The sequence below is a fragment of the Camelus dromedarius genome, chromosome 16, assembly GCF_036321535.1.
Source record: "Camelus dromedarius isolate mCamDro1 chromosome 16, mCamDro1.pat, whole genome shotgun sequence".
Taxonomy (NCBI): Eukaryota; Metazoa; Chordata; class Mammalia; order Artiodactyla; family Camelidae; genus Camelus; species Camelus dromedarius.
The window spans coordinates 25,786,830-25,814,476 of record NC_087451.1 but is presented as its reverse complement, the minus strand read 5'-3'; the positions used below and the strand labels follow the sequence as shown (position 1 = coordinate 25,814,476).

The 27,647-nt window shown below is 65.0% G+C and overlaps 2 protein-coding genes across 9 annotated transcripts; one reads left to right on the top strand and one right to left on the bottom strand.

Moving 5' to 3' along the window:
- The first annotated feature begins 133 nt into the window (after window positions 1-133).
- On the top strand, window positions 134-15,450 carry LLGL1 (LLGL scribble cell polarity complex component 1). Of its 7 annotated transcripts, none has more exons than XM_064494819.1 (23): window positions 134-293; window positions 3,310-3,407; window positions 5,232-5,313; window positions 5,408-5,538; window positions 6,533-6,688; window positions 6,766-6,928; window positions 7,008-7,143; window positions 7,408-7,462; window positions 7,567-7,721; window positions 7,799-8,022; window positions 8,194-8,261; window positions 9,243-9,396; window positions 9,469-9,573; window positions 9,928-10,220; window positions 10,495-10,642; window positions 10,736-10,889; window positions 12,313-12,608; window positions 12,954-13,218; window positions 13,391-13,505; window positions 13,676-13,782; window positions 14,008-14,128; window positions 14,267-14,346; window positions 14,873-15,450. In XM_064494819.1, the coding sequence occupies exons 1-22, from the start codon at window positions 213-215 to the stop codon at window positions 14,343-14,345; spliced, it is 3,186 nt and encodes a 1,061-aa protein (XP_064350889.1). In that variant the 5' UTR covers window positions 134-212; the 3' UTR covers window position 14,346; window positions 14,873-15,450. The 7 variants fall into 7 exon arrangements, with proteins under 7 accessions (XP_064350889.1, XP_064350887.1, XP_064350888.1 ...); XM_064494817.1 differs by having other exon boundaries at window positions 13,670-13,782; XM_064494818.1 differs by having other exon boundaries at window positions 6,530-6,688.
- On the bottom strand, window positions 15,410-27,595 carry FLII (FLII actin remodeling protein). 2 transcript variants are annotated; one of them, XM_064494810.1, is made up of 30 exons: window positions 27,444-27,595; window positions 25,717-25,827; window positions 25,350-25,421; window positions 24,141-24,221; window positions 23,729-23,814; window positions 23,481-23,642; window positions 23,201-23,304; window positions 22,785-22,960; window positions 22,532-22,689; window positions 21,860-21,944; window positions 21,382-21,529; window positions 21,066-21,202; window positions 20,715-20,927; window positions 20,371-20,550; window positions 19,607-19,689; window positions 19,440-19,514; window positions 19,160-19,243; window positions 18,881-19,052; window positions 18,270-18,374; window positions 17,992-18,183; window positions 17,562-17,750; window positions 17,332-17,471; window positions 17,014-17,251; window positions 16,762-16,916; window positions 16,610-16,670; window positions 16,400-16,528; window positions 16,218-16,324; window positions 16,027-16,132; window positions 15,842-15,907; window positions 15,410-15,748 (listed from the first exon to the last, which is right to left on the bottom strand). In XM_064494810.1, the coding sequence occupies exons 1-30, from the start codon at window positions 27,504-27,506 to the stop codon at window positions 15,614-15,616; spliced, it is 3,813 nt and encodes a 1,270-aa protein (XP_064350880.1). In that variant the 5' UTR covers window positions 27,507-27,595; the 3' UTR covers window positions 15,410-15,613. The 2 variants fall into 2 exon arrangements, with proteins under 2 accessions (XP_064350880.1, XP_064350881.1); XM_064494811.1 differs by lacking the exon at window positions 27,444-27,595 and adding an exon at window positions 26,810-26,952.
- Between the last annotated feature and the right edge of the window lie 52 nt (window positions 27,596-27,647).

Sequence of the window (27,647 nt, the reverse complement as noted above, 5' to 3'; positions counted from 1 at the left end):
TGCTCGCGGGGGCCCACTGAGCGACCGGCGGGGGCGGGGCGTGCGGAACTCGGGTCCCTCATTGGTCCGGTGGCACGTCCGTCGGAAGGGCCCCGCCCCCACGCAGGCCCCGCCTCGCCGCGCCCGCTCCTGGCGCCCGCCCGCCCGCGCCTCAGGACCCGCGGGGCCGCGCGGCGCATCCTGCGGGCGGCGGCGGGGCGGCCGGGCGCAAGATGATGAAGTTTAGGTTCCGCCGGCAAGGCGCCGACCCGCAGCGCGAGAAACTCAAGCAAGAGCTCTTCGCCTTCCACAAGGTGCGGGCCGGGGCCGGGGGCCGAGCGCGGGGGGCGGGGGCCGGGCCGGAGCCACGTCGGGCCGGGCGGGCCGGGTGCTCCGCGGGCCGCCCGCTCTGCTCAGCCGGAGCCGCGCGCCTGCCTCCCTCCATCCCTGCCCTCGGTTCCCCTGCTTTCTGTCTCCGCGTCTCGGACTCCGCCGGCCTCTCCCTGCGGCCTCTCAGCCTCCGTGCGTCTCCGGGCGGCTCTCAACTCTGGCTGGGGCTCCCACTCGCTGTCCGTTTATGTCTTTCTCTCGGGCAGCCCAGAGCCCGGTTTGTTTTGCTTTCGCACCCTGGCGAGTGGGCAGGGTTGGGGAGTGGAGGCAGATGTTGGGGGGTGGGGCTGGGAAATCCCTTCCCGGTTCCTCTCCTCCCTTCCCCCACCGCCCTGGGCTCTTCCTTGCGCTCTGCCCTGCCCCGCTGGGGGCTCCAGGGAAGATGCCTGGCCGGGTACCCAACTGCTCTTAAAATCGTTGTGCCTCGGTTTCCCTTGCTGTGAAGTGAGGCCACTGTCCTCCCTGCTGTGGGCTCTGTCGCAGGGGCCAGCCGACGCACCGCTTCTCCAGGAGCCAAGCGGAGGTGGGGTGGAGGGCTGCTCCTGCCTTTCTCTCCCTGGGTAGGGCCAGAGGGGCCGCGGGAAAGGGGCTGCCTTCAGCCCCGCCTCCCCCTGCACTGCTGTGTGGCAGCTAGAGGCCCCAGCCTATCCTTTGCTAACTCCCCCCAGGGGTGTCACTTCTGGCCTCAATTTTACACCAAAGCCCCTTACCGCTCTTGAGGCTTAGAGTTGTCCTGCTCCCACACAGGTGAGAAAATTGAGGTTCAGCAAGGGCTGCCGACCTGCCCAGAGTCCAAGTGAGCTGGGCCACTTTGTCTTTGCGTCCCCTTGTTGGTGGGGTTTGCCTTTAGCCTGGGGGGACAGGGATTTGGGGTGGGGCTGCCGTGGTCCTGTGAGGAGACTTGTCCAGGAGGGAGCTCCGGGACGGCTGGACCTGGTGTGGCCGAGGCCCGGGACTCCTGGCTCTTGGGACAGGCAAGCTTTCCCAGGTGGTGGTAGGAGGTGCCAGGACCCTCAGAGTTGGTGGCCAGGGGGCCCAGAGGGAAGGCTGGTTCCCCAGGGCTTTGCTGGCCCCCTTCCTGTGTTGAGTGACCGTGAGGGTGAGCACCCTTGGGGTGAGAGAACTGTGATGGTAGGGGCAGGTGCTGTGCTAAGGTGTCACTTCCTCAGCGAGTGAGACAGGTGTGAGGTGGGGACCTGACACCAATGGAAGGGGGCCCGTTCCCCCTGGCTGGCCCCAGTTTGTCAGAAGCTGAGGTCTCCCTGTTCAGGAGGATGAGGCCCCATTCTGAGTGGGCAGCAGTGGTGGAAGGGGGTGGTCTTTGGCAAGGGTCTTGGTCACTAGAGGGAGCAGTTGATGACCACTGGATTCCCTCCTGGCCCGAGGTGGGGGTGGGGGTCAGGCGTAAACATGGACTTTGAACTCGGTCTTGGGTTCAAATCCCAGGTCTGCCCACAAGTTGCCAGGGGTGTGTCCCCTCTGTGTCAGTTTAACAAATACTGACTCAGGGGGCCGACGTACTAGTGGGGGTCAGTGAGAAGCGAAAGCAGAGGAGTGAAACGAGCAGCAGCTTGGATGCTGGTCAGCGCCTGGGGTAAGATAAAGCAGGTGAGGCTGTGGAGGGACGGCTCTGGTAGCCTGTGTGATTCAGGGGGCCCCTGAGCTGTTGTCCCTGAGCCAAGACCTGAGCGATGGGAAAGAGCCCACCATGGGGAGTGCTGGGTGAAACAGGTTCCAGATAGAGAAAAAGAAGTTGCAAAAGTCTTGAGGCTGGAGCATGCCCAGTAAATTGGAGAGCGGAGGGCCATCTAGTGAGCCAGGGCAATGGTGGAAGGAGGGGTGCAGAGGGGGCCAGATGGTGAAGACTTGGCTTTGACTTGGAGTGAGCTGGGAGCCCCGGGAGGGCCCTGAGCATAGGAGGGGGCTGCCAGACACCGTCAGGTCCAGCACGGGCATGGTGGTGCTGGTGCTCCCCTACCCCCACCCCAGCCAAGCAGGCGACTCTGTCCTGAGGTAGGTTCCCTGCCCCCAGTGCCCAGGTGGGAAGCCAGGCTTGGAGAGTGCTGAGACATGTCCAAGGCCAAGCCAGATGCGCAGAGGACTCAGTCCCTGCCTGCATGGGCTGGGGCCCCAGGCCTGGAGACCAGAGTTTCTTATAAAATGTGTGTGTTGCTGAGGCTGCAGTCAGAGGGTACCGGCAGGCCATGTGTGGTGCCTAACTTGGTGCTGAGGATGGGGGCTGGGAGTCCGGGGAGGGCATCCAGTCAGGCCTCAGGGATGAATAGGGGCTCCTTGGGTAGGTAGGGTGGGGTTGGGGCCGGTCTGCACTGGGACTGGCCCTGCCAGCAGAAGGGGACCTGGTGGGGGCCATTTCATCAACGCCCCCGGTGCACAAGCCTGCCTTCCCACCGTCCCCACCATGGATGGGGGTGGGAATCATGTCCCCCAGTTTCCAGGTGGGAACCCAGGCCTAGGAGGTGGGTGACACCTTCAGGGACTGGGCAGGAAGCGCCCTCTCTCCGGGCCCCAGTCTCCCTGACTCTGGGTCTAGGGGTGGGGGTCAAGAGCTTCTGCTTAGCTTACTTTGGGTGTTGGCCTCTGACCTCCATGTAGGGCCTGCGTTTGGGGGAGCGCCCTGGACTTCACCAGACTTTTTGTTTGCCTGGAGGAGTGGGGTGCAGAGCCCTGCCCCGTGGGGCAGCCTCAGTTCACTTCTGTGAACCCCGCTGAGCACCATTCTCCATGTGTGTTGTCAGAGGCCCACGCACAGTGGGGTGGACACTAGTGTTGAGAGGGTCGGGGCCCTGGCCTGGGGCTCGGGCGGGACTCACTCATTGGCTCAGGCGTGTCCTGTTGAGGGCTCTGCGGCACGAGGCTGCCCCGGGCAGGCCTCAGGGTCGACGGGCCGCAGGCCGCGTGAACGCCCTCCCCTCCCCGCAGACTGTGGAGCATGGCTTCCCCAACCAGCCTAGCGCCCTGGCCTTTGACCCCGAGCTTCGCATCATGGCCATCGGCACCAGGTCTGGGGCCGTCAAGATGTATCCTTTGCTGGCCTGTCAGGAAGTCCTGCTGGTAGCTCCCTGTGCACTGGGCGCCTGGGCAGGCCGCCTGCAAGGCCGTGGTGGGTGCCTGACTCCCGTGGAGGCTGGCGCAGCTGCTGCCCTGAGATGCCGCCTCACAGGGACGACAAGGGGTCGGCCTACCGGGCCACAGCTGCCCCTCTCTGTGCTGTAGCCAGCCTGTTACCTAGGTGACCCTGCCGTCATCCCAGCAGCTGTGGCTGGGGAGGCTGGACTGGGAGCTGGCTGCACACCGTCCCCAGCCCAGGGTGGCACGTCGGTGGGGTCACCCACCCTGGGGACTGGGCACGCGGACGTGTGTGGGTGTGGAGACACGTGTGTCCCTCCAAGGACCCAGGGGCAGTGCCAGGCTCGGCGTGGTGAGCGCAGCACGGCCCCCACCTGGACGCTGGCACCGCACAATGGGCCTGTGAGCAGCACAAAGGGGCATTTTCCTGCGAGTGGGGGGCGGGGCGGGCCAGCAGCTGGACGCCTCCTTCCTGCTGTGGAGAACCGCAGCCCCGTCAGAGTGGTGAGACGCCAGGTGGGGGATCCCAGGTGCAGGGTCTGGCTGGCGGCTGTGTGGGGCGGGGTCTGCCCAACCCGGGGCTGGGGGCACCTGCCAGGCACTTTATGAGAATGGCTGGGCCTCGGTGCTCCCTCCTCTCCTGTGGGCCTCTGAGGCATCCATGGGGCAAGGGACGGGACAGGGAGGGGACAGTGCCCTGGCTACCTGCCCCCAAGCCCCCACCTGCCCAGGGGTCCCACTTCCTGGCCTGTTGCTCCTGCCTCTCACGGTGCTGTCCTGTGCCATGCGTGCTGTGGTCCTGCAGCCCCTTCTGCCCATCACGGCGGGCAGTGTCTCTTCTGGCTGCCCCAGTCAGCTTTCCTGGTGGTGTGGTCTTTCGTGTGCACTGGCTGGCTTCTCGTGCTCACAAAGAACTGGCAGGCAGGCAGCCTCAGAGGAGGTCGAGGCCCTCCCCCTTTCCCCAGGCCACCCTAGCCCAAGGCCTGGTCTGGGAAACTGAGGCTGGCCCCTGGAGCCGCCCCTCCCCCTTGAGACTAGCCCTGTTTCCTTGGTGACCCTGGTTCCCGCCCAGAGCTCCTGCCCCCTCTTTTGTCCCCTCTTCTGTGTTCTCCTGGCTCCTGCAGGGAATCCCAACTCCAGCTCCAGGCAACGGCTCCTGCGTTGTCTCCGGGCAACGTCACTGACCCCTCCCTGGTCCTCCCTCCTGGGGCCCCTCGGCCTGCCTGTCTGCTGTGAAGCCTGTGGTTACTGAGACTCTGACACTGGCCCTGGGCACTTGAAGCAGGTCACCCAACCTCTCCAAGCCCCTGTGGCCTTGCCCCCAGCTGGCTTGGCCTGGGCCCTCCTCCATCCCGGGCTTCCCAGGCCTGGCCTGGCACCTCTGCCCATGTGATCCTGACCTGTGGCCCAACTCTGGTGCGCACAGACGCACATGAGGCCGACGGAGAGCCGTGAGCCCGGCCTGGGCCAAGCATGCTGTGAGTGTTTTTGTTCTCACCTGCCCTGTGTTGGCCCTGCGTCGGTCCTACAAGGTGGGAGTTAAAAGCTGGTTTTACAGATGAGGGAGGAAGTGAGAGTCGAGTGGCAGCACTGACTTGCAGGACTGAGTGGAGCCACGCGAGAGTGCCTTGAGGGTGCAGGAGGGGTCCCCGGACCTCGGAGTGCTCCAGGATAGGCAGGCCTGTTGGATACAGCCCATTGGAAGGGCCCTGGCGAAGGAGGGGGTTTGGGTATCTCCTGAGCTTGGTTTCCCAGCCTTGACCCCTCACCCTCAGCTACGGTGCCCCCGGCGTGGAGTTCACAGGCCTGCACCGAGACACAGCCACTGTCACCCAGATGCACTTCCTGCCTGGCCAGGTGAGCCTCAAACCCACTGTGGGCTCCTGTGGCCCCCACACCCCGCCGTCCTGTGCCCCAGGCCAGCCCAGTCTTGGTCTCGCTCACCTGCCAGGGCCGCCTCCTAACCCTGCTGGACGACAGTAGCCTCCACCTTTGGGAGATCATCCACCATAATGGCTGCGCCCACCTGGAGGAAGCCCTCAGCTTCCAGCCGCCCAGTCGTCTGGGCTTCGACGGTGCCAGGTACTGGAGGACTTGGCCAGTGACATCTATCGGACATGGGGGGAGCCCATAGGGTGCAGTGGGGACAGGAAGCTGCCTCAGGGGCTGGGGTTCAGGATGGCGGCACATTGAGCTGGGCCTGGGTCCCAGAGAGAATGCTCCGTGGGGTTTCTGTCTGAATCTGAGGTGAGCAGGCAGGGCCTGTGCTCTGGGACCACCAGGGCATCAGGGGATGGGGGACAGGAGAGTGTATGTTGGGCCCTAGAACCCTCACACCTGCTGTGTGGTGTGGCCCCTGCGGCGATGGGGTGTCCGGGGCAGGACCTGACGGCGCCGGTGCAGGTCTTCTAGCCCCTCGAGCTGGAGCAGGACGGCTCAGGGGCCACAGGGTGGGCTCGGACCCCAGGGGAGACGGTAAGGGGCCTCTTGGTCCCCGGCCCGCCGGCCCGTGTTGAAATGGCCGGAGTGGGTCAGTCCTCCAGGCTGCAGGATACCTGCTGGGCTTGACGAGAGGCTCGTCCCACTTGTGCTGGGGCTGGTGACTCTCCCACGCCCTGCCCTAACCCAGGTAGATTCCTGGGGTCTCCCAGCCTCTGCAGGGGAGCGAGCCAGAGCCCGCCTGCAAAGTCAGGGTGACGTCCGTGGGCTGGGGGTGGGGGTTCCTGGGTGGGGCTCAGGAGGGCCGTGTGTCCTGGGGCTCCTGGGCCTGACCCAGGCGGGCCTGGTTCCTACCTTACCCTCTAGGTGGGTTGGGGGTGCTCCGGGTTTCTTTCCAAGACCAGGGGACCTGTTTTTCTACCTCTCCCGGCAGACATCCTGCCGAGTGACTGAGCAAGCTAATCACGATGCCCTAGCCGCCACCATCCACTTCTCTGGGGCGCCAGCCCATTGCAGAGTCAGGGCCAGCCAGCGCGGGGGCTGCCATGGGGCAGTAGCGGCCCAGCCCCCTCCACGCCCTCCTCAGGAGATGGATGGGCTCACACCCTCACCTGCTTCCTCTGGGCCCCCACAGCAGCCTGCCCAGCCTTGCCCGCATCACAGTGGTCCTGCTGGTGGCTGCTGGTGACATGGCCGCCCTGGGCACTGAGGGCGGAAGCGTCTACTTCCTGGACGTTCCCACGCTGATGCTGCTTGAGGGGCAGACCCTTGGCCCAGATGAGGTTCTGCGAAGGTGAGAGGCCGTCTGGCTTCCCCACCCCCTCTGCAGGGTGAGCCGCCACCTGCTCACTGCTCCCCCCACCCCCGCAGCGTGCCTGACGACTACCGGTGTGGGAAGGCACTGGGCCCCGTGGAGTCGCTTCAGGGACACCTACAGGACCCCACCAAGATCCTCATCGGCTACAGCCGGGGCCTGCTGGTCATCTGGAACCGAGCCGCGCAGTGTGCAGACCGCGTCTTCCTGGGGAACCAGGTGCGTGGCTGAGGCCGGCGGCCACACTGGGGCCTCTGCTCACGCTGCCTCGCTCACACCCATTCACTCCACCCTGCAGCAGCTGGAGAGTGTGTGCTGGGAGCGCAGCGGCCGCACACTGGTCAGCTCGCACAGCGATGGCAGCTATGCCATCTGGTCTGCAGACGCAGGTGGCTCCCCGACGGCGCAGCCCACCATGGCCACCACGCCCTATGGTGAGTTGGGGGAGGCCTGCGCAGGGTTGACGGTGACCCTGGGCTCAGCTGCTCGGGCTCCTGGTCTTGGTGGGGGTTTCTGGGGGGACTTGGAAGCAGTGCTCAGCCAAAGCTGCGGAGGTGAGGGGGGCAGTTGGGCATAGGCTTTCCCTTCAGGGGTGGGTGGGAGCTATGGAGGCAGGAGGGGAACTGGAGAAGCAGTGAGAAATGAGGGCCTGGGGCCCTCCCGGCGAGTGTGAGCCTGACACTGTCCTACCCCTCCAGGCCCCTTCCCCTGCAAAGCCATCAACAAGATTCTGTGGCGAAACTGTGCGTCCGGGTAGGTGGGGCGTGGTGGCTGTGCCTGCTGGGAGGCCAGGCTCGTGGGGCGGCTGGTGTTTGGTCCCGCCAGGTGGTTCATGTGGCTCCTCTACCCCCGAGCAGTGACCACTTCATCATCTTCAGCGGTGGCATGCCCCGCGCCAGCTACGGCGACCGCCACTGCGTGAGTGTGCTCCGGTCCGAGACCCTGGTGACGCTGGACTTCACCTCCCGCATCATTGACTTTTTCACGGTGCACAGCACACGGCCTGAGGACGGTGTGTGCCCTGCCTCCCCCCCTCCCCCCCTCCCCCAGCAGCGTCCTGTGGCCCCACTCACCTGCCCCATCCCGCAGAGTTCGACGAGCCCCAGGCCCTGGCCGTGCTGCTTGAAGAGGAGCTGGTGGTGCTGGACCTGCAGACGCCAGGCTGGCCGGCTGTGCCTGCTCCGTACCTGGCCCCCCTGCACTCTTCCGCCATCACCTGCTCGGCCCATGTTGCCAACGTCCCTGCCAAGCTGTGGGCGCGCATCGTGAGTGCTGGCGAGCAGCAGAGCCCCCAGCCTGCCTCCAGTGCCTCGGTGTGTGTCCTGGACATCTTCCTGGCCAGGGTCTTGGGGAGGGCGGGTGTTCCTGGTGGAGGCAGGAGTGTGGCAGGGGTTCGTGGGGGAACTCAGAGGCACTCGCCTGGGGCGAGAAGGGGAAGACGTTTGTTCTGACCCTCTGCATAAATCTCCGCCTCCGTCTCCCAGAGCTGGCCTATCACCGGGGGCCGGAACCTGGCTCAGGAGCCATCGCAACGAGGGCTGCTGCTGACCGGGTAGGCTATGCAGAGTTGTGCCTATGCCTGTGCGCGTGCCTGTGGGGAGCAGAGCCTGGTGCAGCCCACGTGGGTGCAGGAGGGCCTGTCCTGGGCCTGGTGGGTGCTGACCTGCCCACCGACTCGGCCCGGCCCGTGGTGGGATATCACCCCTCCCTCAGGGTGCACCGGGGTGAAGCCTCCCTGGACCCTGGGTTAAGGTCCAGCCCTTCTCTTGGCCTGAAATGGGGCTCCACCCATTCAGCCTGCCTTGGGACCGGAAAATCTGGGCTGGCCCATGCCGAGCTGCCCTGGGCAGGTGCTGGAGAGCCCAGCCTGGGCCTGGCGGGCGCTGACGTGCCCAGTGACTCAGGCCCCAGTTTCCTGCCCTGCCCCTGCCGTCTGCCTGCGCTGGGACCCTCAGGCCTCTGACTCTGGCATCCCCTCCTCTGCTTGAGAACTCCTGAGCCTGACTTTCAGAGCCTCTGGAGGTGTCCCAACCAGCCCCACAGCCTCCCTCATCTTCTCCCGCCCTGGCTCTGGACTCTCACCGCCACCCAGGGGCTCTGACCTGGGCTCCACAGCTGGTCCTGAGGCTGCGCCCCTCACCCCCTGCTTCCGGCCACCTGGCTCCTGCTACTTCTGCCGAGCTGACCCGTCTGTGCCCCAGCTGACTCCTGGTCGCCCCTCTAGGGCCCCGCGGGGGAGGAGCCCGTGTCCTCTGTCCCCTGTGTTGCCCCTCCTCCATTTCCTGCTCGTCACGCTGGTGATTATTCTCGCACCTTTCCCCCCGTTTGCAGGGAGGGGCCCAGGTGCTGTGGCCTGGCACACAGTAGGTGCTCAATGTGTTTGTGCCATACAGTAGGTGCCTCTTGTCTGCTGTGTGCGGTGGGAGTCCAGTCAGTGTCGGGCATGGGTGCTCGTCCCCAGTGAACAGTCACTGGAAGAGTGGGTGCAGGGGCACAGGGACCTGGGGTGCGCCTGATGTGGTCCTCCCTGCAGCCACGAGGACGGCACCGTGAGGTTCTGGGACGCCTCAGGCGTGGCCCTGCGGCCGCTGTACAAGCTGAGCACGGCCGGCCTCTTCCAGACGGACTGCGAGCACGCCGACAGCCTGGCCCAGGCTGCTGAGGACGACTGGCCACCCTTCCGCAAGGTGGGCCCCTGCCCGGCCCCTGGGGTCTGGCGCCGGCCCTGCCCCGTGTCACCGCTCCTTCTCACCCCCCAGGTGGGCTGCTTCGACCCCTACAGCGATGACCCCCGGCTTGGCGTGCAGAAGGTGGCGCTCTGCAAATACACAGCCCAGATGGTGGTGGCCGGCACTGCAGGCCAGGTGGGGCCAAGGTGTCCCCCGGGTCGGGGTCTCGGAGGGCTTTCTGGAGGAGGGGGCCTGCACTGGAGTTTCTGGTAGAATGGTGGAGGGACCAGCATGGCAGAAGCCCAGAGGTGGGAATGGGGCTCCAGGTGGGGTGGTGGGGTCCCCAGGGTGGGCAGGATGGGGAGCACAGTTGTGGTCACCGCCCTGTTGCTCAGTGTCCTGTATACAGTAGGCATTCAGTGAGTGCTGATTCAGTGGATGAATGAGACAGTCCTGGGGCCACCCTGGCAGTGGCTTTGCAGGTGCAGGTGAGGTGTGGGGGGCCCATCTTCCACACTGAGCGCTCCCCCGTCCTGGATCTGGGCTCAGGTGCTGGTGCTGGAGTTAAGTGATGTGCCGTCGGAGCAGGCAGTCAGCGTGGCCAGCGTGGACCTCCTCCAGGACCGCGAGGGCTTCACGTGGAAGGGCCACGAGCGGCTGAGCCCGCGCACGGGGCCGCGGCCCTGGCCGGCTGGCTTCCAGCCCCGCGTGCTGCTGCAGTGCTTGCCACCGGCTGCTGTCACCGCTGTCACGCTCCACACTGAGTGGGGCCTTGTGGCCTTCGGGACCAGCCATGGCTTTGGCCTCTTTGACTATCAGCGCAGGAGCCCCGTGCTGGCTAGGTGCGTGCTGCGGGCAGGCCAGAGAAGCGGGAGCCTGTGCCTCCGCCTGGCCCAGCCTTCTCAGGGCCACAGGTGTCTCCCCACACCTGGCTGGGCCCCAGTTTCCCCTGATGAGGCTTGGTGTGGTGACGGTGGGGGGGTTACTTCAAAGCCCCTCTCGCCTCTGGCAGCTGGATCCGCACGTGGAGTTGAGCCCCCTAGCTGCTGGGTTTGCGGGAGGTCAGGAGCTGGGGCCTTTCCTTAACGCCTGGCCCCCTGCGCCTGCTGCCCCCAGGTGCACCCTGCACCCCAACGACTCCCTGGCCATGGAGGGGCCGCTGTCCCGGGTGAAGTCGCTCAAGAAGTCGCTGCGCCAGTCCTTCCGACGCATCCGCAAGAGCCGCGTCTCCGGCAAGAAGCGCGCTGCCAACGCCGGCAGCAAGGTGGGCTGGGCGGCGGGGGAGATGCTCGGCGCTAGGCTGGGTGGGGTGGTGGGGACAGGAAGGCCGTGCTCCAGAGCCTCACACCCACCCCAGTTGCAGGAGGCCAACGCGCAGCTGGCGGAGCAGGCCGGGCCTCACGACGTGGAGGTGACGCCTGTGCAGCGCCGCATCGAGCCCCGCTCGGCCGACGACTCCCTGTCCGGCGTCGTGCGCTGCCTCTACTTCGCCGACACTTTCCTTAGAGACGGTGAGTCTAGGGAGGGGCGGAGCCGTGCCTTCTGGGAGGTTGGAGAGCCTTGCTGTGTGCCTACTGTGTGCTGGCCCATCCTGGCAACAGGTGCCCCGGCCTGGGACAGCCCCTGTAACAGCCTGAGGGTGAGGGGTTGGTGAGTGAGTCGGGCTGGCCTCTGGCCTGAGTGGAGAAGGGAGCCTGGGATCTGCGGAGAGCCTGTGCGCTGCCCCAGGGCCAAGGCAGGTGTGTGTTGGGAGACTGCCCAGGCCGCAAGGCTGGGGCGGAGGGCAGGTATTCAGAGGCAGGGGTGCTTTCCGCTGCACTGCAGAGCCAGGTGGCTTTAACCCCAAGTGGTTAGAGCCCCAGGAGGGTCCCACACAGAGAACGATGCAGTCGGGTTTATGGACCAAGTCCCTGACTGGTTTGAGCTACAACGGGGCATTTCAGCCACGTACACAGCACAGACCATGCCGGCCGGCTGCTGCTGCTGCTGCACCCCACTGTCTTGTGGGGCGCTCTGAACGAAAGCCCAGATGTGAGTAGTTCAGTGTTTAGCAGATGTAATCTGTAGCCTGCATGGTTCCCCTGGAGTGGATGCCGACCCCAGGGTTTCTTGTCACACTCGGCCCAGGGGCAGCTCCATATGCCTTTTCAGAGCTAGGGGTTTGGCGTCCTGGTCATCTGCACGAGGCAGCTCATTGGTGCGTCTTTCAGTCACCATCTGGGAGGGGAGCCCCCACTTCTGGTGTCATTTATTGGCCGGGGGCCTGTTTGTCCGGCAGACCTTCCCTCTGGTCTGAATGTGACAGCCCTGGGGTCTGTACCTGGTTCCACGGTCCCCATAAGAAGTTATCAGGGCCCAAGTCCCAGTGGACTGGGCTTCAGAGAACGTGGCTTTGAGTTGCCCACTAACTTTCCCTGGGGTTTGTCCCCACCCCGTGAGCAGTGAGCACCCCATCCATCTACACCCCTGTTTTTAGCTGATTTTCCACTAAAAGATCCTCCTTTTTCCTAAGAGTGGCCCAGCTCACAGGGGAAGCAGGCCGGACAGCATGCATCTCAGCCCAGGCACAGGACTTGGCACCTGGGTGCCACGTGGAGAAGGGATGGGGACATCGCAGGGGCCAGCAGAGGACCTGCAGGGTGGGGGCCCAATTCCGAGTCTGCTGGCAGGGCTAGTGGCAGGATGGGGGTGTGTTGGGGCTCTGCGCTGTGGCCACATTGCCGGGATGCTGGAGGGCGTATGGGAAAGCCGGGTCCAGTTTAAGTGCCGGTTGACTTCCTGTGCAGATGCCCTGAAGGGCACTGCTGCCCTTGCAGGAGGACTGGCCAAGGTCACCAGGGCTGTGGGCAGGAGAGAACTGGCCCTGGGTCCTGGGCATCAGGAGGGTGGGGAGGCAACTGCAGACGCCCGCCTCACTGGCCCATCACCCCGCAGCGGCCCACCACGGACCCACCATGTGGGCAGGCACCAATTCGGGCTCTGTGTTTGCCTACGCGCTGGAGGTGCCCGCGGCCACGGCAGGCAGTGAGAAACGGCCGGAGCGTGCGGTGGAGGCCGTGCTGGGCAAGGAGGTGCAGCTGATGCACCGCGCCCCTGTGGTGGCCATCGCTGTGCTGGACGGACGTGGCCGCCCGCTGCCGGAGCCCTACGAGGCCTCGCGGGACCTGGCGCAGGCCCCTGACATGCAGGGTGGCCACGCCGTGCTCATCGCATCTGAGGAGCAGTTCAAGGTGAGCCGCCAGGAGTCCCCGCCAGGCCCCCGCCTCCCAGACACCACAGGGCCCTCAGAACACCCACCTTGCCTGCACCCCTGCTGCTGAGACCCCCAGGGACCCAAGTGCCCCGCAGGCCCCCTCGGGGAACACTCCCCGGCTGTCTGGCGGGAGCTCGTGACCAGCTCTGTCACACATGGAGGGGCTGGGAGGTTCCCCGGTGTGGAGCCTGGGTCAGGTCAGGACAGCAGCTCAGGGCGGGCAGCGTGCAGACAGAGGACGTGGTGTGGCCAGGGTGCGGGTCTGAGCGGCAGCCTGGGCTAGGGGTGGGGGCGCTGCTCACCAGCCACCACCTGCCTTCAGGTGTTCACACTGCCCAAGGTGAGCGCCAAGACCAAGTTCAAGCTGACGGCCCATGAGGGCTGTCGTGTGCGCAAGGTGGCTCTGGCCACGTTTGCCAGCGTGGCCTGCGAGGACTACGCCGAGACCTGCCTGGCCTGCCTCACCAACCTGGGTGACGTGCACGTCTTCTCAGTGCCCGGCCTGCGGCCCCAGGTGCACTACGCCTGCATTCGTAAGGAGGACATCAGCGGCATCGCCTCCTGCGTCTTCACGCGGCACGGCCAGGGTGAGGGGGCGGCCTGGGGGGGCAGGGGAGGGGGGCCGGGGGGGCCAGGGTGGCCTCCGGGCGGGGACCTGTGCGGGGCCCTGTGTGGGGCCAGGAGGATTGCCAGGGAGGCAGCGGAAGGGCCCTCCAGGGCTCCTCCCTCACTGCACTCTGCTCCTCCTCCCCTGAGCAGGCTTTTACCTGATTTCCCCGTCGGAGTTTGAACGCTTTTCCCTGAGTGCGCGGAACATCACAGAGCCGCTCTGCTCTCTGGATATTAGTTGGCCCCGTGATGCCCCCCGTGCCAGGTGTGTGGAGGGGTAGCCCCTGGCCCCAGAGGTCTGTGCCCAGATCTGCAAGGAGCCAGGACAGCCCTCTTTGGGCCGAGAGTTCGGTAACAGGAGGGCAGGGTTCTTGCCCTTGAGCCATGAGCTGCCTGCCCATGGCCCCTAGCACGGCCCTGTCTCTGCAGCTGCAGGCTCCGAGAGTCGCCCAAGCTGAGCCAGGCTAATGGGACCCCGGGTATCGTCCTGGCCCCACAGAGCTGTGATGGAAGCCCCGATCCTGTCCTCAGCACGGGAGCTGGTGAGGAGGGCTGGGCATGAGAGTGGAGCAGCCCAGATCTCAGGCAGGCCTCTGTGGGAGGCGGCAGGCCAGCTAAGGCTGGAAGCCTGGGGAGGGGTGTGCCACACAGGAGGTGAGGGGGGCTGTCGATGCCGCGTTCCACCACTGGCTAGATGTGGGACTGGGTGCCCAGGTCCCCAGGTGTGGGGGGATGTCCCTGAGGCCCTGATCACTTCCCCCCTGCAGACACCCCGGAGCCGCCCGAGGCCACACTCTCACCCATGTCCGTTGACTCGGCCACCAGTGCCGAGACCACACTGGACACAACGGGGGACGTCACGGTGGAGGACGTGAAGGATTTCCTGGGGTGAGGTGGCTGGATGGGGCGATAGGAGGGGCTGCCTCGGCTCCCCGGCCTCTCGCCACCCTTGTGTCACGCGGGGCACGGAGGACTAAGGAGGGGCCAGGCAGACCCCAGACCTCTGATCACCACCCCTTCCGCCAGCTCGTCAGAGGACTCTGAGAGGAACCTGCGGAACCTGTCGGAGGATGAATCTCCCGCCTGTGCCATCCTGATCAAATGAGGTGCTGTAGGTGCAGGCCCAGGTCTCCCCCCTCCTCTCTGCTCAGCCCCCCAGGACTGTCCTGGCAGGGCTGGGGGAACCCACAAATGTGGTTTTCATGGTTGGGTGTTAGAAAACCAGGGCCAGCCAGTCAGCCTCCAGCTGTCACGGCTGGTGTTTGGAACAAGACCAGGCCACACCCCTTAGAGGCTGGTTTGGCAAGCCCATTTTGCAGGTGACATCACCTCAGCACAGGGGTTCGGGCACTGCCTGGGGCTGACTGGCCCCCCACTCCAGTCTCGTGCCGCCCCCACCCAGATCTGGGGCCGGTGGGCTTGCCCACCCTGCCTGTTAACCAGTAGCCTCTCCCAGCACCAGCAGACACTGCGGCCCCCGCCTGCCCTCAGGGCTGGATGCGGTCAGGCTCACTCAGCAAGACCATCTAAGGCTGGCACTCTGGGGAGGCTGAGTGGCACTATGTGGCCAGGTCACCTGCCCCTTTGCATCTCCTCGGCCTTACACTAACTCCTCTTCACCTCCTTTACCAGGAAGGCCAGAGCCACCAGGCCACTGCCTGCTCTGCTCTGAGCTGGGATCCAGGACTCCTGGCTCCAGCCTGGCCCTTCACCTGCTAACCTGGCCTCCAGCGGGACCTGCCTGCCCTGGTGCAGCGCCTCGGGTGGATTCAGACCAGCCTTCCTACAGGCGGTGGCTACTCGGGGGCGGGGGGGGGGGCGGCCGCCAGCTGGGGCCGAAAGCCCAGGCCACCTCCCACTCCACGTGCCATCGGTCCGTCCTCTCCACTTGCAAAGAGTATTTTTCTAACGCCTTTGCCAGGCAAAACAGTCATTTCTAAAACTATTTTGGTACTTGTTCCTGGGCCAGCCCCCCCAGCTTGTGCGTGTGCGTGTGCGTGTGTGTGAGAGTGAGAGCTCCACTGGGCACCCAGGAGCGGGGCCTGGTCGAGTGTGTGCAGGATGGGGGTGAGGGGGTGGGGCAGGATGGGTTTCCCTGTAGATTATACCCTGGGTTTTTTTTTCCTATCGTTTTGTTAAAATTAGTGGTTTTAATATTAAAAATACTGATTTTTAATATTGAAAATAAAAGCATTTAATATCTCTTTAAAGGGCAACTTCATCTGCTTTATCCCTGGTTGGGGTGCAGGCAGAGCATCATCTGTGAGCTCACACTGCAGGGGTCCACTGGTCAGGGTCGCCTCTGCTGGCTGGGGCGGCAGACAGGCCCTTCCTCTCCCTCCAGAGGGCAGGGTGTGGGTTGGAGACGCCGCCCTAGGCCGGGGCCTGGCGGAAGGCGCCCCAGGCGTGGAAGCAGCGGGTGAAGGCATGCTGCTCGTTGCCCTTGCGCACTAGGCGCAGGCGGCGGGGACGCTCATGCTCTTTGGAGCGCATATGCTGGATGTACACCTGGTGGCAGCAGGCAGGAGGGGGTAAGCTGGGCCCTGGCCCCGCCCCCGCCCTCCACCCAGGCCCCGCCCCTGCTCCGCCCCGCCCCCTCACCTGGCAGGCCTTCAGACTCAACTTGATCTCCACCTGGCTTGTCTGGGTCCCCACCCACATGTAGACCTGTGAGGACAGCAGGGAAGGTGGTCTCGTGGGGGACTCGGCCACATCCCCGCCTTCTGGCCTCAACGCCCATCGAAACAGGCGAGCTCCCCGAACGGGCGGGGTCAGCGGGGTCCCACCTCCCGGCCGTTGTCCAAGAGCATGATGTCGTCGTCCGCCAGGTCATCTTGACAAAAGTCAGAGCACTTCTCAGTCACTGCGAAGTAGCCCTTCTCGTTGGAGCAGCTGGGGGTCAAGAGTAAGAGGCTGAGGGTCACAGCAGCAGGGCCAGGACAGGGCCGGGGACAGGGCGGGGGCGCGCCAGCCTCACCGGAAGAGCCGTGTGTGCTTCATGTACTCCGCGTCCTCGTCGTAGGGCTTCTGGGCCCCGATGCCCACCCAGAAGAAGTTCTCAGGCTCCTCGCCCTCGTTGATGACCTGGGGAAAGGTCTGTCAGCCCAGAGCCTGCCGCCCTCGCTGCGGTCCGTCCGGCCATCCACCCGCCCTGCTCACCTGTTTGCTGTAGGAGGCCTCAAACATGCTGTTCAGAATGTCCTCCGCCAGCTTCGCCTCGTCGGGGTCCGACGCCCGGCCCACCCACGCATACACGATGCCCTGGTTGTCCTCGCTCTCAAAGGGGACCTGTGTGTGTGCAGGGGCTCAGGTCAGGCCCGGCCTGCAGGCCCACCCTGACCCACGGGCCTGGCCACACCCAGACCTCACCTTGAGGATGAAGCAGAACTCAGAGTTGAGGAGGCTGGAGTCGGTGTTGATCTGAATGCACCTGGGGAGGCGGAGGGGCGATGTCAGCACGCGGCCAGGCCGCCCACGGCCCCCGGGCCCGCCCCGCCCCCGCCGTCTCCGCAGCCAGGCACCGGGTGCAGAGGGCGCTGCCGTTGGTGCGGATCTGGTACAGGCTCGGCTGCAGGGCGCCCTGGGCCACCTTCCTCTTTCCTCTGTGGATAATGAACTTCCTCTTGAAATGGGACAGGAACTTGGGGTTCTCCTGCTGCTGTGTCATGCGCACCACCTGGGGGTGTGGAAGTGTCAGGGGCAGCTCCCCGCATCCCCACCCAGGCCCTGGCTGTGGGGGCGTGGCCTGAGCGCAGGGGGTGTGGCCGGCACACCTCCAGCTTCCCAGGGAACAGACTCTCGAACTTCTTCTGCAGGCTGAAGGTGAAGGTGAGCCAGCCCATGTTGGAGGCCTCGCGGCCCTGCCAGAAGTACACGATGCACTGGAAGTCCTCCTCCGGCTGCTTCTCCTCGGACTCGGCCGCTGCCTCCTCGCCTTCCTTGCCCTCTGCCCCAGCCTTCTCCTGCTCCTCTTTCTTCTCCTCCTCCTCGTACTCCACAGGGACCCAGTACCTGTGGGGTCACAGGGCAAGAGCAGGGCTGAGACCTCAGCAGCAGTGCGGGAAGGGAAGGGAGGGGAGCGAAAGGGGTACCTGCAGAGAAAGACGTAGCAGTCCTGCGTGTAAAAGTGGCCAAACTCCTCCTCGGGCAACCGCGCAAACTTCTTGCCCTCGAGCACAAAGCCCTCCATGCCGTCCAGGTCCTCGTTCCACTCCTCCATCAGCTGCTCGGCCTGCGTGCGACCCCGTCCATCAGGGCAGAGCTAGCACAGCCCCTCCCACGGCAGGTCCACCAGCCGCCCCCGCCCCGCGGCTGCGCCCACCTCGGCCAGCGGCATGGGCGGCTGCCGCGGCAGGAAGAGCGCAGTGAGGTCGGCCTTCATCTGATCTTTCTTCTCAGCATCGCGCTTCACCTTCCCCGAGAGCCCCGTGCCCTGCAGCACGGCCTCGGCGTTGCGCGTGTAGTCCACGGTCAACACGTCGTCCCAGTTCTTGAACTTGGCCTTGAACACCTGAGAAAGCATAGCCAGAGTGGGGGTTGCAGGAGGCAGGGGAGGCCCAGGGAAGCGGGGGCGGGGCCTGGGAATGGGGGAGTGGGAGGGGCGGGGGCCTTGGAGTGGGAGGGGCCGTCACCCAGGGGGCAGGGCCTGGGCGGCAGTTTGGAACAGGTGCAGGGCGGTCACCCCCACACTGACAAGGCGCCTGCAGGAGACCTCCGGGGGCAGTCTGTGCAGCCTGGGCCACACCGCACACCTGTGCCTCCGTGCCCTCCAGGCTGCGGCTGACCGTGGCATGGCGTGGCCGGTGCAGCATCCCGCACAGCTCCTGGCCCAGCTTGAGGGCAGCAGCCCGCACCAGGCGCGGGGACTTGCGGCCCAGCCAGATGAACACGTCAGACCAACAGTCCAGGATGTACACGCAGCGTGTGTCCAGAAGGCTCTGCAGCTGCGGGGCCCCAGGAACTAGAAGTCAAGGCCAGGGCCATCAAGGAGGGACCCCAGCCCCCAGGCCCTCCTCCCTGTGCATCTCACCAGCCGCATCCCAGGCATCAGCTCCACCTTGGGCCGTATCTTATGTTCCACTGAGAGCTTGTAGTTGATCTGTGGCAGCTCCAGGTAGCCCAGGCCCAGACCCACCTAGCAGGAGGAAGAGGTGGACTTAACCAAAGCAGTCAGCCAGGGAAAACGAGCCCCGCCCACAACAGCCCAATTCAGTCTGCCCCCAGGGTGTGCTGTCTAATGCCTGCTCCTCTCCAGACCCGTGTCCTCCCGCCACCCCAAGGTCCTTTTCAGAAGATCCTAGCAGTGGAACGGCTTTCAAAAGATGCCTTCCCTGCCTGCCTCCTCCAGGTCCTCACTGATTCTCTCCCGTCCCCTTCCTGCCCACAATGCCCCATATTCCTTTTACCAAGAGAATGAAGGCCAAGTACCCTGGCCAGCACCCAGGCGCTTCTCGGCGCCCTCTCCAGCCCCGCCTTCACTAGTTCCCAGGGCCCCACTCAGAGTCAGCCTCAGACCTCTGCATAGGCCGGTCCCCGCCCAGAAGGTGGCACCCTCTCCCCACCGAGGTCCAGATGGAGTCCGGAGCCCAGAGCCCCATCCTGACGCTGGTGAGGTCAGGCCAGCCCTGCACCCCAGCTCACCTTATACAGCTTGGGCTGGGGTGGCCAGAAATCATCAGGCACGTGCTTCTTGATCTCGGAGGGTGCCCCCCCAAGGGCCTCCCAGAACTCTGGAGGCTCCTGGCCTTGTACCAGTTGTGAGATCTCTGCCTTCCCTTTTCGCTCATTCTTGTTAATTTTCTCTGCAAAGAGCCTGAGGGCGGGCGCAAAGCCTCAGTGAAGCCCACACCCCTTCTTAGGTGACAAGTTTCCTTTACGCAGAACACCCCACAGTGTCTGGGCAGGATGCAGTCATCTCACCTGGCCTTGGTAGTGCTGTTCAGTGTGGCCTGGGCCCCCTGCCACACAAAGATGTCCAGCCCTCGGTCCAGCAGGAAAACAAACCTGGACAGGAGGGGTGGGAGGGGCTGTGATGGGCCGGGCAATGATCACCCCCAGGCCTGACCCCACCCCAAATCCCTCATTCTGGGGTTCTAGCCCCCTTGCTGGAACCCTCCTGCCAAGCTCTGCGGCTCCTGCCCCCCCACTGGTGGGGAGGAGGCTCAGGGTCACGCACTCCGCCGTGCGCCATGGGGCTCACCTCGGGTCCAGGGAGGCCCCCTTGAGGGGCACGGGCTCCAACTTGATGTTCTTTCTGCCGTACACGCGGTACATCCTGCGGGGACACCAAGGGGCAGGCTTACCCCCACCCCTCCTCCCATCTCTCCCAGCTGTGTCCATGTCAGTGCCCCAGCCACACCCCCTCACCTGGTGACATAGTGCGTGTCCTCCACAGTGTAGAAGCCACTGGCTGTCCCGCCCTCGATGTAGGAGATGTCGCTGTCAAACACCTGTGAGTGCGCCAGGGCGTGCTCCTTCACTGAGCTGCACCACCCCCTCGCCAAGTACCACCTGTCAGGGGGCGGGGCTCTGCACAGGTGGGTCCATGGTGGTGGTAAACATAAGGTCTGTGTCTTCAGACGTTAAGCCCACGTAGGGCGCTAGATGTATGCAGCCGTGAACGTCTGCCAGTGTGCAGGACGCAGCACGTTTACAACGCACGTATCGGGGGACAGAGCGAGTTGGCTTACGAGAAAGGACAGATGAATGTGCCTGAAGTCTCGTATGTATAGGTGTCTACGTGGAACCCTTGGTGGGCAGGCCAGCGTCGTGCACTAGCCCAGTTCACTGGACTCCAGCCCCAGTCCTGGGCCCGCGTCCTCAGTGTCCAGTTGCTGGGACACCCCCTGATTGCTATTGGTCCCAGCTCCCCGTGTCTCCTGGCTACACCCCCACTGACCTGGCTTCCAGATCCCAGCTCCCAAAATAGTCTGTATCCTAGTCTGGCTGACCCCAGCCCCACCCAGGGTCCCAACCTGTGGCCTCATCTCACTCCCTGCCACCTGAGCTCACGCGCTGACACATCCCCACTAGCCCCGCCCCTCCAGCCCCGCCCCATTCCTCCTTAGCTCCGCCCATGGCCTCCAGGCCCCACCCATCTCAGGTCCGGCCCCTTGCCCAGGTCTGGACACCTGCAGGAACTCCTCGCTCTCGTCGCCCATCTCCTCCCGCACTGTGCGGCACTCTGCACCCAGGTAGTTGCGCAAGTTGACAGCGTGGATGGCAGAGCAAGCCTTCTTATCGAGCGTGGCCTCCCCACCGATCCAGTAGTAGATCTCCCAGTTCAGAGAACCGCTGTCGTCCAGAAAGGTCTGGAGACCAGAGCACAGCGGAGTCAGCCCTTGCCGGGCCGCCTCCCCTGCACAACCCTCACCTCCTACCCGCTTCCAAGGACACAACCATGAGTAGGGGATTCTGAGCCGCCCAAGAGAGGGTCCCCGGGGCCGCACAGCCCCCACCAGCGTCCTGGCCTCACCTTGAGCACAATGTAGCAGTCGGCCTCGTAGAACTTGCCGTGGAGGGCTTCCTCCACCAGCACGGGCACGAAGTTCTCGATCTGCCAGATTGTCAGGCCGGGCAGCTGGCCCACGTCCTCCGTGAAGAACTCCGAGTAGTCCAGGCGCGGCTTCTCCAGGCCCTGGTCCCAGCGCCGCACCTTGCTCCCGGGTGCTCGGGCGTCGCCGCCTTCCTGGGGTCACAGGCACAACGCTGGCTTAACCGCGAAGCCTCTCAGGCTGGTCTGCCGCCCAGGGCCCCTGGCCCTCAAGGCCGGGGGCACACTGTGGCGCAGAGCCCGGGCTGCCTGCCCTGCCCCGGCCCGACTCACCTCCTGCTTTTTGTTCTTCTCCTGGGCCACGTCTGACATGCCCTTCAGCACCTGCCTGGCCTGGTCATCCTGGGCCGAGTCCTTGCGCCTCCGGAGCCGCGTCTTGCGAGCCAGGGCATCCTTGGGCCCACTCCCTGCTGCAGGGGAGGGGCGAGCAGCTGAGCCCTGGCTGAGCCAGCCCTGTGGGTCTCCCACCAACCAGGCCCACCCCCAGTCACCCGCCCCATCCAGAAAGCACGTCCCCCCAGTTTACAGATGGGGGGTCGAGGCCCAGAGAGGGGCCCCCCGCTCCCAGGCCAGACCCTCCCATGCTCACCAGCCGCTGCCGCCGCCACCGTGGCCGGAGAGGCCCCCGCCAGCCGCAGCTGGTTCTGCAGCGAGAAGTCGATGTTGTACCACTCTGCGGCGCGGTCGGCGGGCTTGGGAGGCATGACGAGGCTGGGGTTCTCCCGCACGTCCAGGACCTGCCTCGTGGGGCGAGCAGAGCTGGCGCTGAGTGTGAGTCCTACCGCCTGGCCGCACCAAAGCCCGTTTCCACCCGGGCCTAGGGGCCGGGCTCTCACTCAGCCCCGCGGCTGCCCTAGGAACCTCGGGTTTTCCCGTCTGTGAAGTGTGACCTCGAAGGCTGGTTGTGGGGCTTAAGTGGTGCTATCGAGTGTCATGTGGACACAGGTTGTGGTTCGTCCCTCCCCACCCTGGCACCGCCAGTCCTCCGGGAGCCCCAGCTGCTCCCCCACCGAGCCCCTTGCTCGGCACCCCCACACCCGCATCCCCGTGCTGGCCGCCTGCCCGACCTCGATCTCCGTCAGGAAGTGGATGGCCTCCGGGAGGGTCACCAGACGGTTCCTGTTCAGGACGAGCTTCCTCAGCTTCGTGCACCTGTGAGGACACAGCCGGGCCTCAGGGAGGCGCCAGATGGGGGCCTCAAGACTTCCAGGCTGGGGTTGGGGAGACAGGTAGCGCCAGAGGGGCTGAGCAAGCCAGTTAGTTAGGAAACTAGCTGGTTCTAAGGCACTGGGGAGGCAGGAGAGGTGCAGGCAGGGGGAGCCAGAGGCCACTTGCAGCTAAGTGATCATGAGTCTCCTCGTGGATTCCACAGGGCCTTTCAAAGTGGCCGTCTGAGATTTAAAGGCGTTGGATGTGAACAAGAGAACATCAAAAAACATACTGTCCTCAAATTAGCTTGGAAGTTGCCAGGGGTGCTCTGTTCTCAGTGTCGGGGGACGACCCGAGGGGATGGGAGCGGTGAAGCCCTGCCGGCCTCGTCCCTGTCGGTATCCCCTCAAAGGGTGCTCTGGGGAACCCAAGCCGGGACCCACTGGCACAGGCCCGCGGTCTTCATCCACAAAGCTAGCTTAACCCCTCCCGACTGTACAGTCTGGCACCCAAGGCCTCGGGGTGGCAGAGGGCCAGGCTAGCATCCTGGGTCCCCCGTGTGGTGCGCCTGTCCCAGCCTCGCCCCGCACCTGCAGAGGCTTTCAGGGATCAGCTCCAGGTTGTTGTTGGCAGCCATGAACTCCTCTAGGCTGGACAGCTTGCCGATGCCAGAGGGCAGCCCGTCGAAGTCCAGCTTGTTGGAGTTCAGGTATAGCCTCTTCAGCTTGGTCAGCTTGCAGAGCGCCGACTGGAGGGGCACAGGCAGGAGCGGGGTCAGGGGTGGGGGCGGGCAGCCCTGCGGCCTCCCTGCCCACCAGGGACGGGACATGCCGACTGACGCACGGGCAGCGAGGCGAGCCGGTTGCGGGCCAAGTTCAGGGTCTCCACGTGCACCCACTGGCCGGCGCCCAGGGGCAGCTCCTCGAGCTGGTTGCTGCTGAGGTTCACACGACGCAGGCTGGGGAGGGTGTACAGGCACTCGGGCACCCGCGTCAGGCTGTTGCAGGACAGGTCCACGTCTGGATGCAGGGTGGGGGCATCAGCTGGCTCCCTGTGGCAGGCTCCAGGGCAGCCAGGCCTGCATGAACCCCAACTCCCCTACCCCCAGGCTTTGTGGCCTTAGGTGAATGACTCAGCCTCCCTGAGCCAGCTGTCACGTAATGACGGGGGTCAGGACACAATCACACCTTCCTGCCCCGGAGGTGCCCAGGGAAGCAGGGTCAGCCCTCCCTCCACAAGGAAGCAAAGGGCCTGCCGACCTGAGAGGTTGCTCAGGCCCTCCAAGCTAGTGGGCAGGTTGCCCAGGGTGCGCTGGGTGTTCCTCAGGTGCAGGGTCTGCAGGGCCATCAGGGCCGGGAGCTGCCTGCAGGAGACATGGCGGTCAGGCCAGGGGCAGGCAGAGAGCTGGGACTGAGGGGGCCTGCGGGCTGGGGACAGGGCGGCCGTGGGTCAGGCAGACAGGCACGAGGGTGAGGGGTTGACACTGAGGAAGGCTGGGGCCCCAGGGCCGGCCGTGCAGAGCGGGCGGGCGGCGCCCACCGGAGCTGGGCGTGCAGCAGCGGGTTCCCGTTGAGCACAAGCGTCTGCAGGTGCACCAGGCGGCGCATCTGCGGGGGGAGGCTCTCCAGACGGTTCTCGCTGAGGTCCAGGTACAGCAGGTCGGTGAGGTTGATGAAGAGCTGGTTGGGGATGGCGTCAATGCTGCAGGTGGAAGGGAGGGACCTCCGGGTCAAGGCCGCACCCCCAGGACCGCCCCTCCCCCCAGACCACCCCACCCCGCCCCCCACCTGTTGTGGCTGAGGTTCAGCACCAGCATGTTCTTGGCGTTCTCCAGCTCCCGTGGGCACTCGGTCAGCTGGTTGTAGCTCAAGTCCTGGGTAGAGGGGCGAGGCGGGTCAAGGCTGTTGGGGCTGGCCCCACCCTGCCAAGCCTCTGCCAGGCTGGGGGATCAGGATAGGGGCTGAGAGGGAAGTGGGTGAGGGGGTTTCAGGGCTAAAGGGAGACAGTGGGACTCTGGGAGGAAGGAAGCCTCGGCTAGGGATCTGACTCCACAAGTGACCTCGGGCGAGGCACTGCCCACCCAAAGTCTCAAGTTTCCCTCACTGGAAAATAGGATGACAGGGCCCCGGGGACCAGCGTAGCAGGTGGGGACTGGATAGTGGGGCCGGCACAAGGGCCAGGTGGTGGGTAACTACTGACCAGGACCGAGAGATCATCCAGCTTGAATATGTCATCAGGGACTCCGGAATTCTTCAGCTTGTTGGCCCGAGCCACGACGGCCTGGGGATAGACGAGAGTCCGTGATTCCTGGCTTCCACCCCAGGAAAAGCAGAAACCCGGGTGGGACACCTCCGCTCTGGAGCCCACCAGAGGCCAGGCCTGAGGGGTCTCCCACCCTGGCCTTTGCTCACAGTCCCTTCACCTGGCAAACTCCTATTCACAACCCAAAGCCCAACTCAAGTGTGCCCCAGAGCCCAGCACAGGGGCTCCAGGGAAGCTCTTCTGATGGAGTAGTCCCTCTCTCTTCCAAATCTGAAGGGCGAGATAGAGGTGACTCTGGGTCAGAGTTTCAAACAGAAGAAAAATCAGAGTGTGAACCGAGAACAAAGCTGTTTTCTCTGCCCTCAGGGAGGCTTCAGAAGTGCAGGAAGTTTATGCAGGACGGCTGAGGGGGAAGGGACAGGCCAGGGAACAGTGCCATGACCCCGAGTGACAACAGAAGTAACAGGGGCCACCACTGCTGCTCCCTCAGCACCAGCGTTGGTGGTGCCACTTTACCGTGTCACCGTGGTCAGCGCTGGACCGTCTCACAAAGCAGAAGGGGTCATACAGCCAGGAAGTGGCAGAGCTCAGATCTGAACCTGGACAGCTTGAGTCCAGAGGCTGTGCCCTTAACATCTCAGGGCTCAGCCCTGGATGGCAATGACTCCCACTGAGGCCTGAAGGGACTGGGGGGGCCTGATGTTCGGGGACGTCAGAGCTCCATGGAGAACACAGGGGTGAGTGGACTACCCTGATTACCTCCCCTCCCAGCCAAACCACACCCTACCCCAGCTTTGCCACTGCCTGGCTGTGTGACCGCAGGCAGGCGACCTGCCTCCGTGGCCAAGTGTCCTCATCTGCGAACTCGGTGAAGACCAGGATTACATGAAAAAATCACAGAACAGACAGAACAGCGTCTAGCTGGCATCAGCTGTTACTATGACTGTCGTTGAAGATGGATGGAATTTGGACTTTTTAACCTTTTTCCCCCGTGGGTTACTTAATCCAGGGCATTACTGCATTCTCTCCCCTTTAGGAGCAGACCGCTGAGCCTGATGTGGGGGGGACCGAGGGGCCGGCCGAGCCTGGAGTCTGGTCCTACCCCCACACCATGCCCTGAGTTCCGTGGCCTCAGGCGGCACTCACCCGCAGCGATGGCAGGCTGGACAGCTCCCCGTGAAGTGTGGTCAGGCTGTTGTGGCTCACAGACAAGTGCTCCTGGGTGGGGACAGGGGAGCAGAGGCTCAGTGCAGCTGGGGTGGATGTATCGACGGGGCCCCCACCTGCCACCACAACCGTGCCCCATCCAGGGGGCCCTCGGCCGCACAGGCCCCGTCCACTGCTGCAGGTTCCCTCCTTGCACACGTCCTGGCATAGGGTGCTCATTCCCTCTCCACCAGCTCTGCCTGTGGCAGCCAGCATCCTCTTCTGTGTCTCTGCCTTTTGCGCAAGCTCTGCCCACCCAGCCAGCCCCACCCACAGGGACCCTCCCCGTTTGCCCAGAACTTCTTACCAGCTTCTGCAGGGCGGCCAACTCCTCTGGCAGGTAGCAGAGGCCAGTGCGGTTTAGCTTCAGCCATCGCAGACTGGTCATGGCCTTGACATTCTCAGGGAAGTAGCCACCCTTGGGGGGGACATCATGGTGAGGCTGGTCTGGTAAGGGGCACTCCTGCTCTACCACCCTCTGTGGCTCCCACTGCCCATGGGAGCCTTTGGGAAGCAAGAGAACCACCTCTCACCAGCTGTGTGACCCCGGACAAGTCACTTTGCCACTCTGTGCCTCAATTTCCTCACTTCTAGAATGGAGCTAGTAAAAGCCCCCGACGACAAAAGTGTTGTGACGACCAACTCGTGATCAGGGCGGCTGCTGAACCTCAGTCCTGTCTCTCTGGTTGGATTCTCAGCCCCAGGGCACACCCACACACCCAGCTGTGCGGTTGGCTCAGCTCAAATACCTTTGCCTGGCATCCAGGCCCTGCCTTGGTGGTCTCAGTTAGGGGCAGCCCTCAGCCTCTGTCCAGGCCCAACAGTGCCCCCACTCTGCCATCAGCACAGCTGTTAAGAGGCCAGGTCCACTCCCCCGTGTGAGGCCCAGCTCCTCAAGCCCCGCACAGGCCCGGCCTTGTCTGTTAGCCGACTCACTGACTCCTTCTCCACTCTCAAGTACCTGCCCAGCACCCCTACAGCTTGTGTCAGGGAGCCTGGGGCGAATGCGCCTTCAGCGCCCTTGGCTGCTATCCCCTTCCCTCGATGGCCACATTCCCGCTGGTGACTCAGGCCCTCCCAGCCTGGAGAGGACACACAGGGACCCCAGGCGGGGAGTTCAGATGGGAGCAGAGCAGAGCAGTGTAGCTGCCTGGGCACAGGGTCAAGTCTGCTTGCGTGGGTAGTCAGGAACACCTGCCTGTCTCCTCGGCCCTGGCCCGACTCCTGACCCCAGCCAAAGCCTGGGCTGCTGGACCCTGCAGACCCAGACTGACGCTACACTGACCTCAGCTAGATTCTGCTCACTCTCCCACCCTGTAGCCCAGGATGACCCTCCCGGAACCAGGTCAACTATCATCTCCACTCCTGCCCAGCCTCCTGTTGTCACCAGCACTGCCCACCTCATTCCTGCTTCTCTAGAACCGTGTGGTGTCCACCCCCACCGCCGGATGCAACGCTGGGCTCGGTTTCTTTGTGGCCCTGGTCCATCAGTCCTGCAGCTGCTCAGACAGCTACCACCCGTGGCCTCTCACACCGGCCCGACACACTCTCCCCAGCAACATGCCTCCCAGACGGCTAATTCTAAGTCCCTTCACCGGATGAGAAAACGAGGCGGGGAGAGGGGAAGTGACTTGCCCAAGACCACACAGGATGGGGGTGGCGAGGCGGGGGCAGGGCAGTGACCGCGGGGCGGCCGTGAGTCAGGGCCTGGCTTGGGCGTGCGACCTCACAGGGGCGGGGACGGGGAGCTGGGAAGGAGGGAGCAGAAACTCGCCGGCCCGGGCCACCCGCCGACCGGGCGGTGCCAGGAGCCAGCGCTGGGCCCGGTGGGGGGGCTCCCCGCGCACACCGGCGCGGCTAGGACCCAGCGCGCGCCGGCCCCGCCCGACCTAGGTCCTAGCCGCGGACGCCGGGCGGAGGCCTCGGGGGTCGGATCGGGGCGGGGCCGCGCCCGCGAGAGCCCGTCCGCGGTCCCGGACGCGCAGGAAGCGGAGGGCCCGCCGGGGGAGGCCCAGCCGCCTCCCCGAGGCTCACCTTGAAGTCGTTGCCGCTGAGGTCCACGCCGCGCACGAACGGCAGCACCCCGGTGGCCTCCATGGCGGCGCTCGGCTGCCGGGAGCGGGGAGAGGGCGGCCGGCGAGGCGGGGCGCGAAGGGCGGGGACCGCGGAGTCGGCGGGGCGGGGAGAGCGCGGCCCCGCCCCTCGGCCCCCGGCTCGGGACGCGCCCCGGCGGATGAG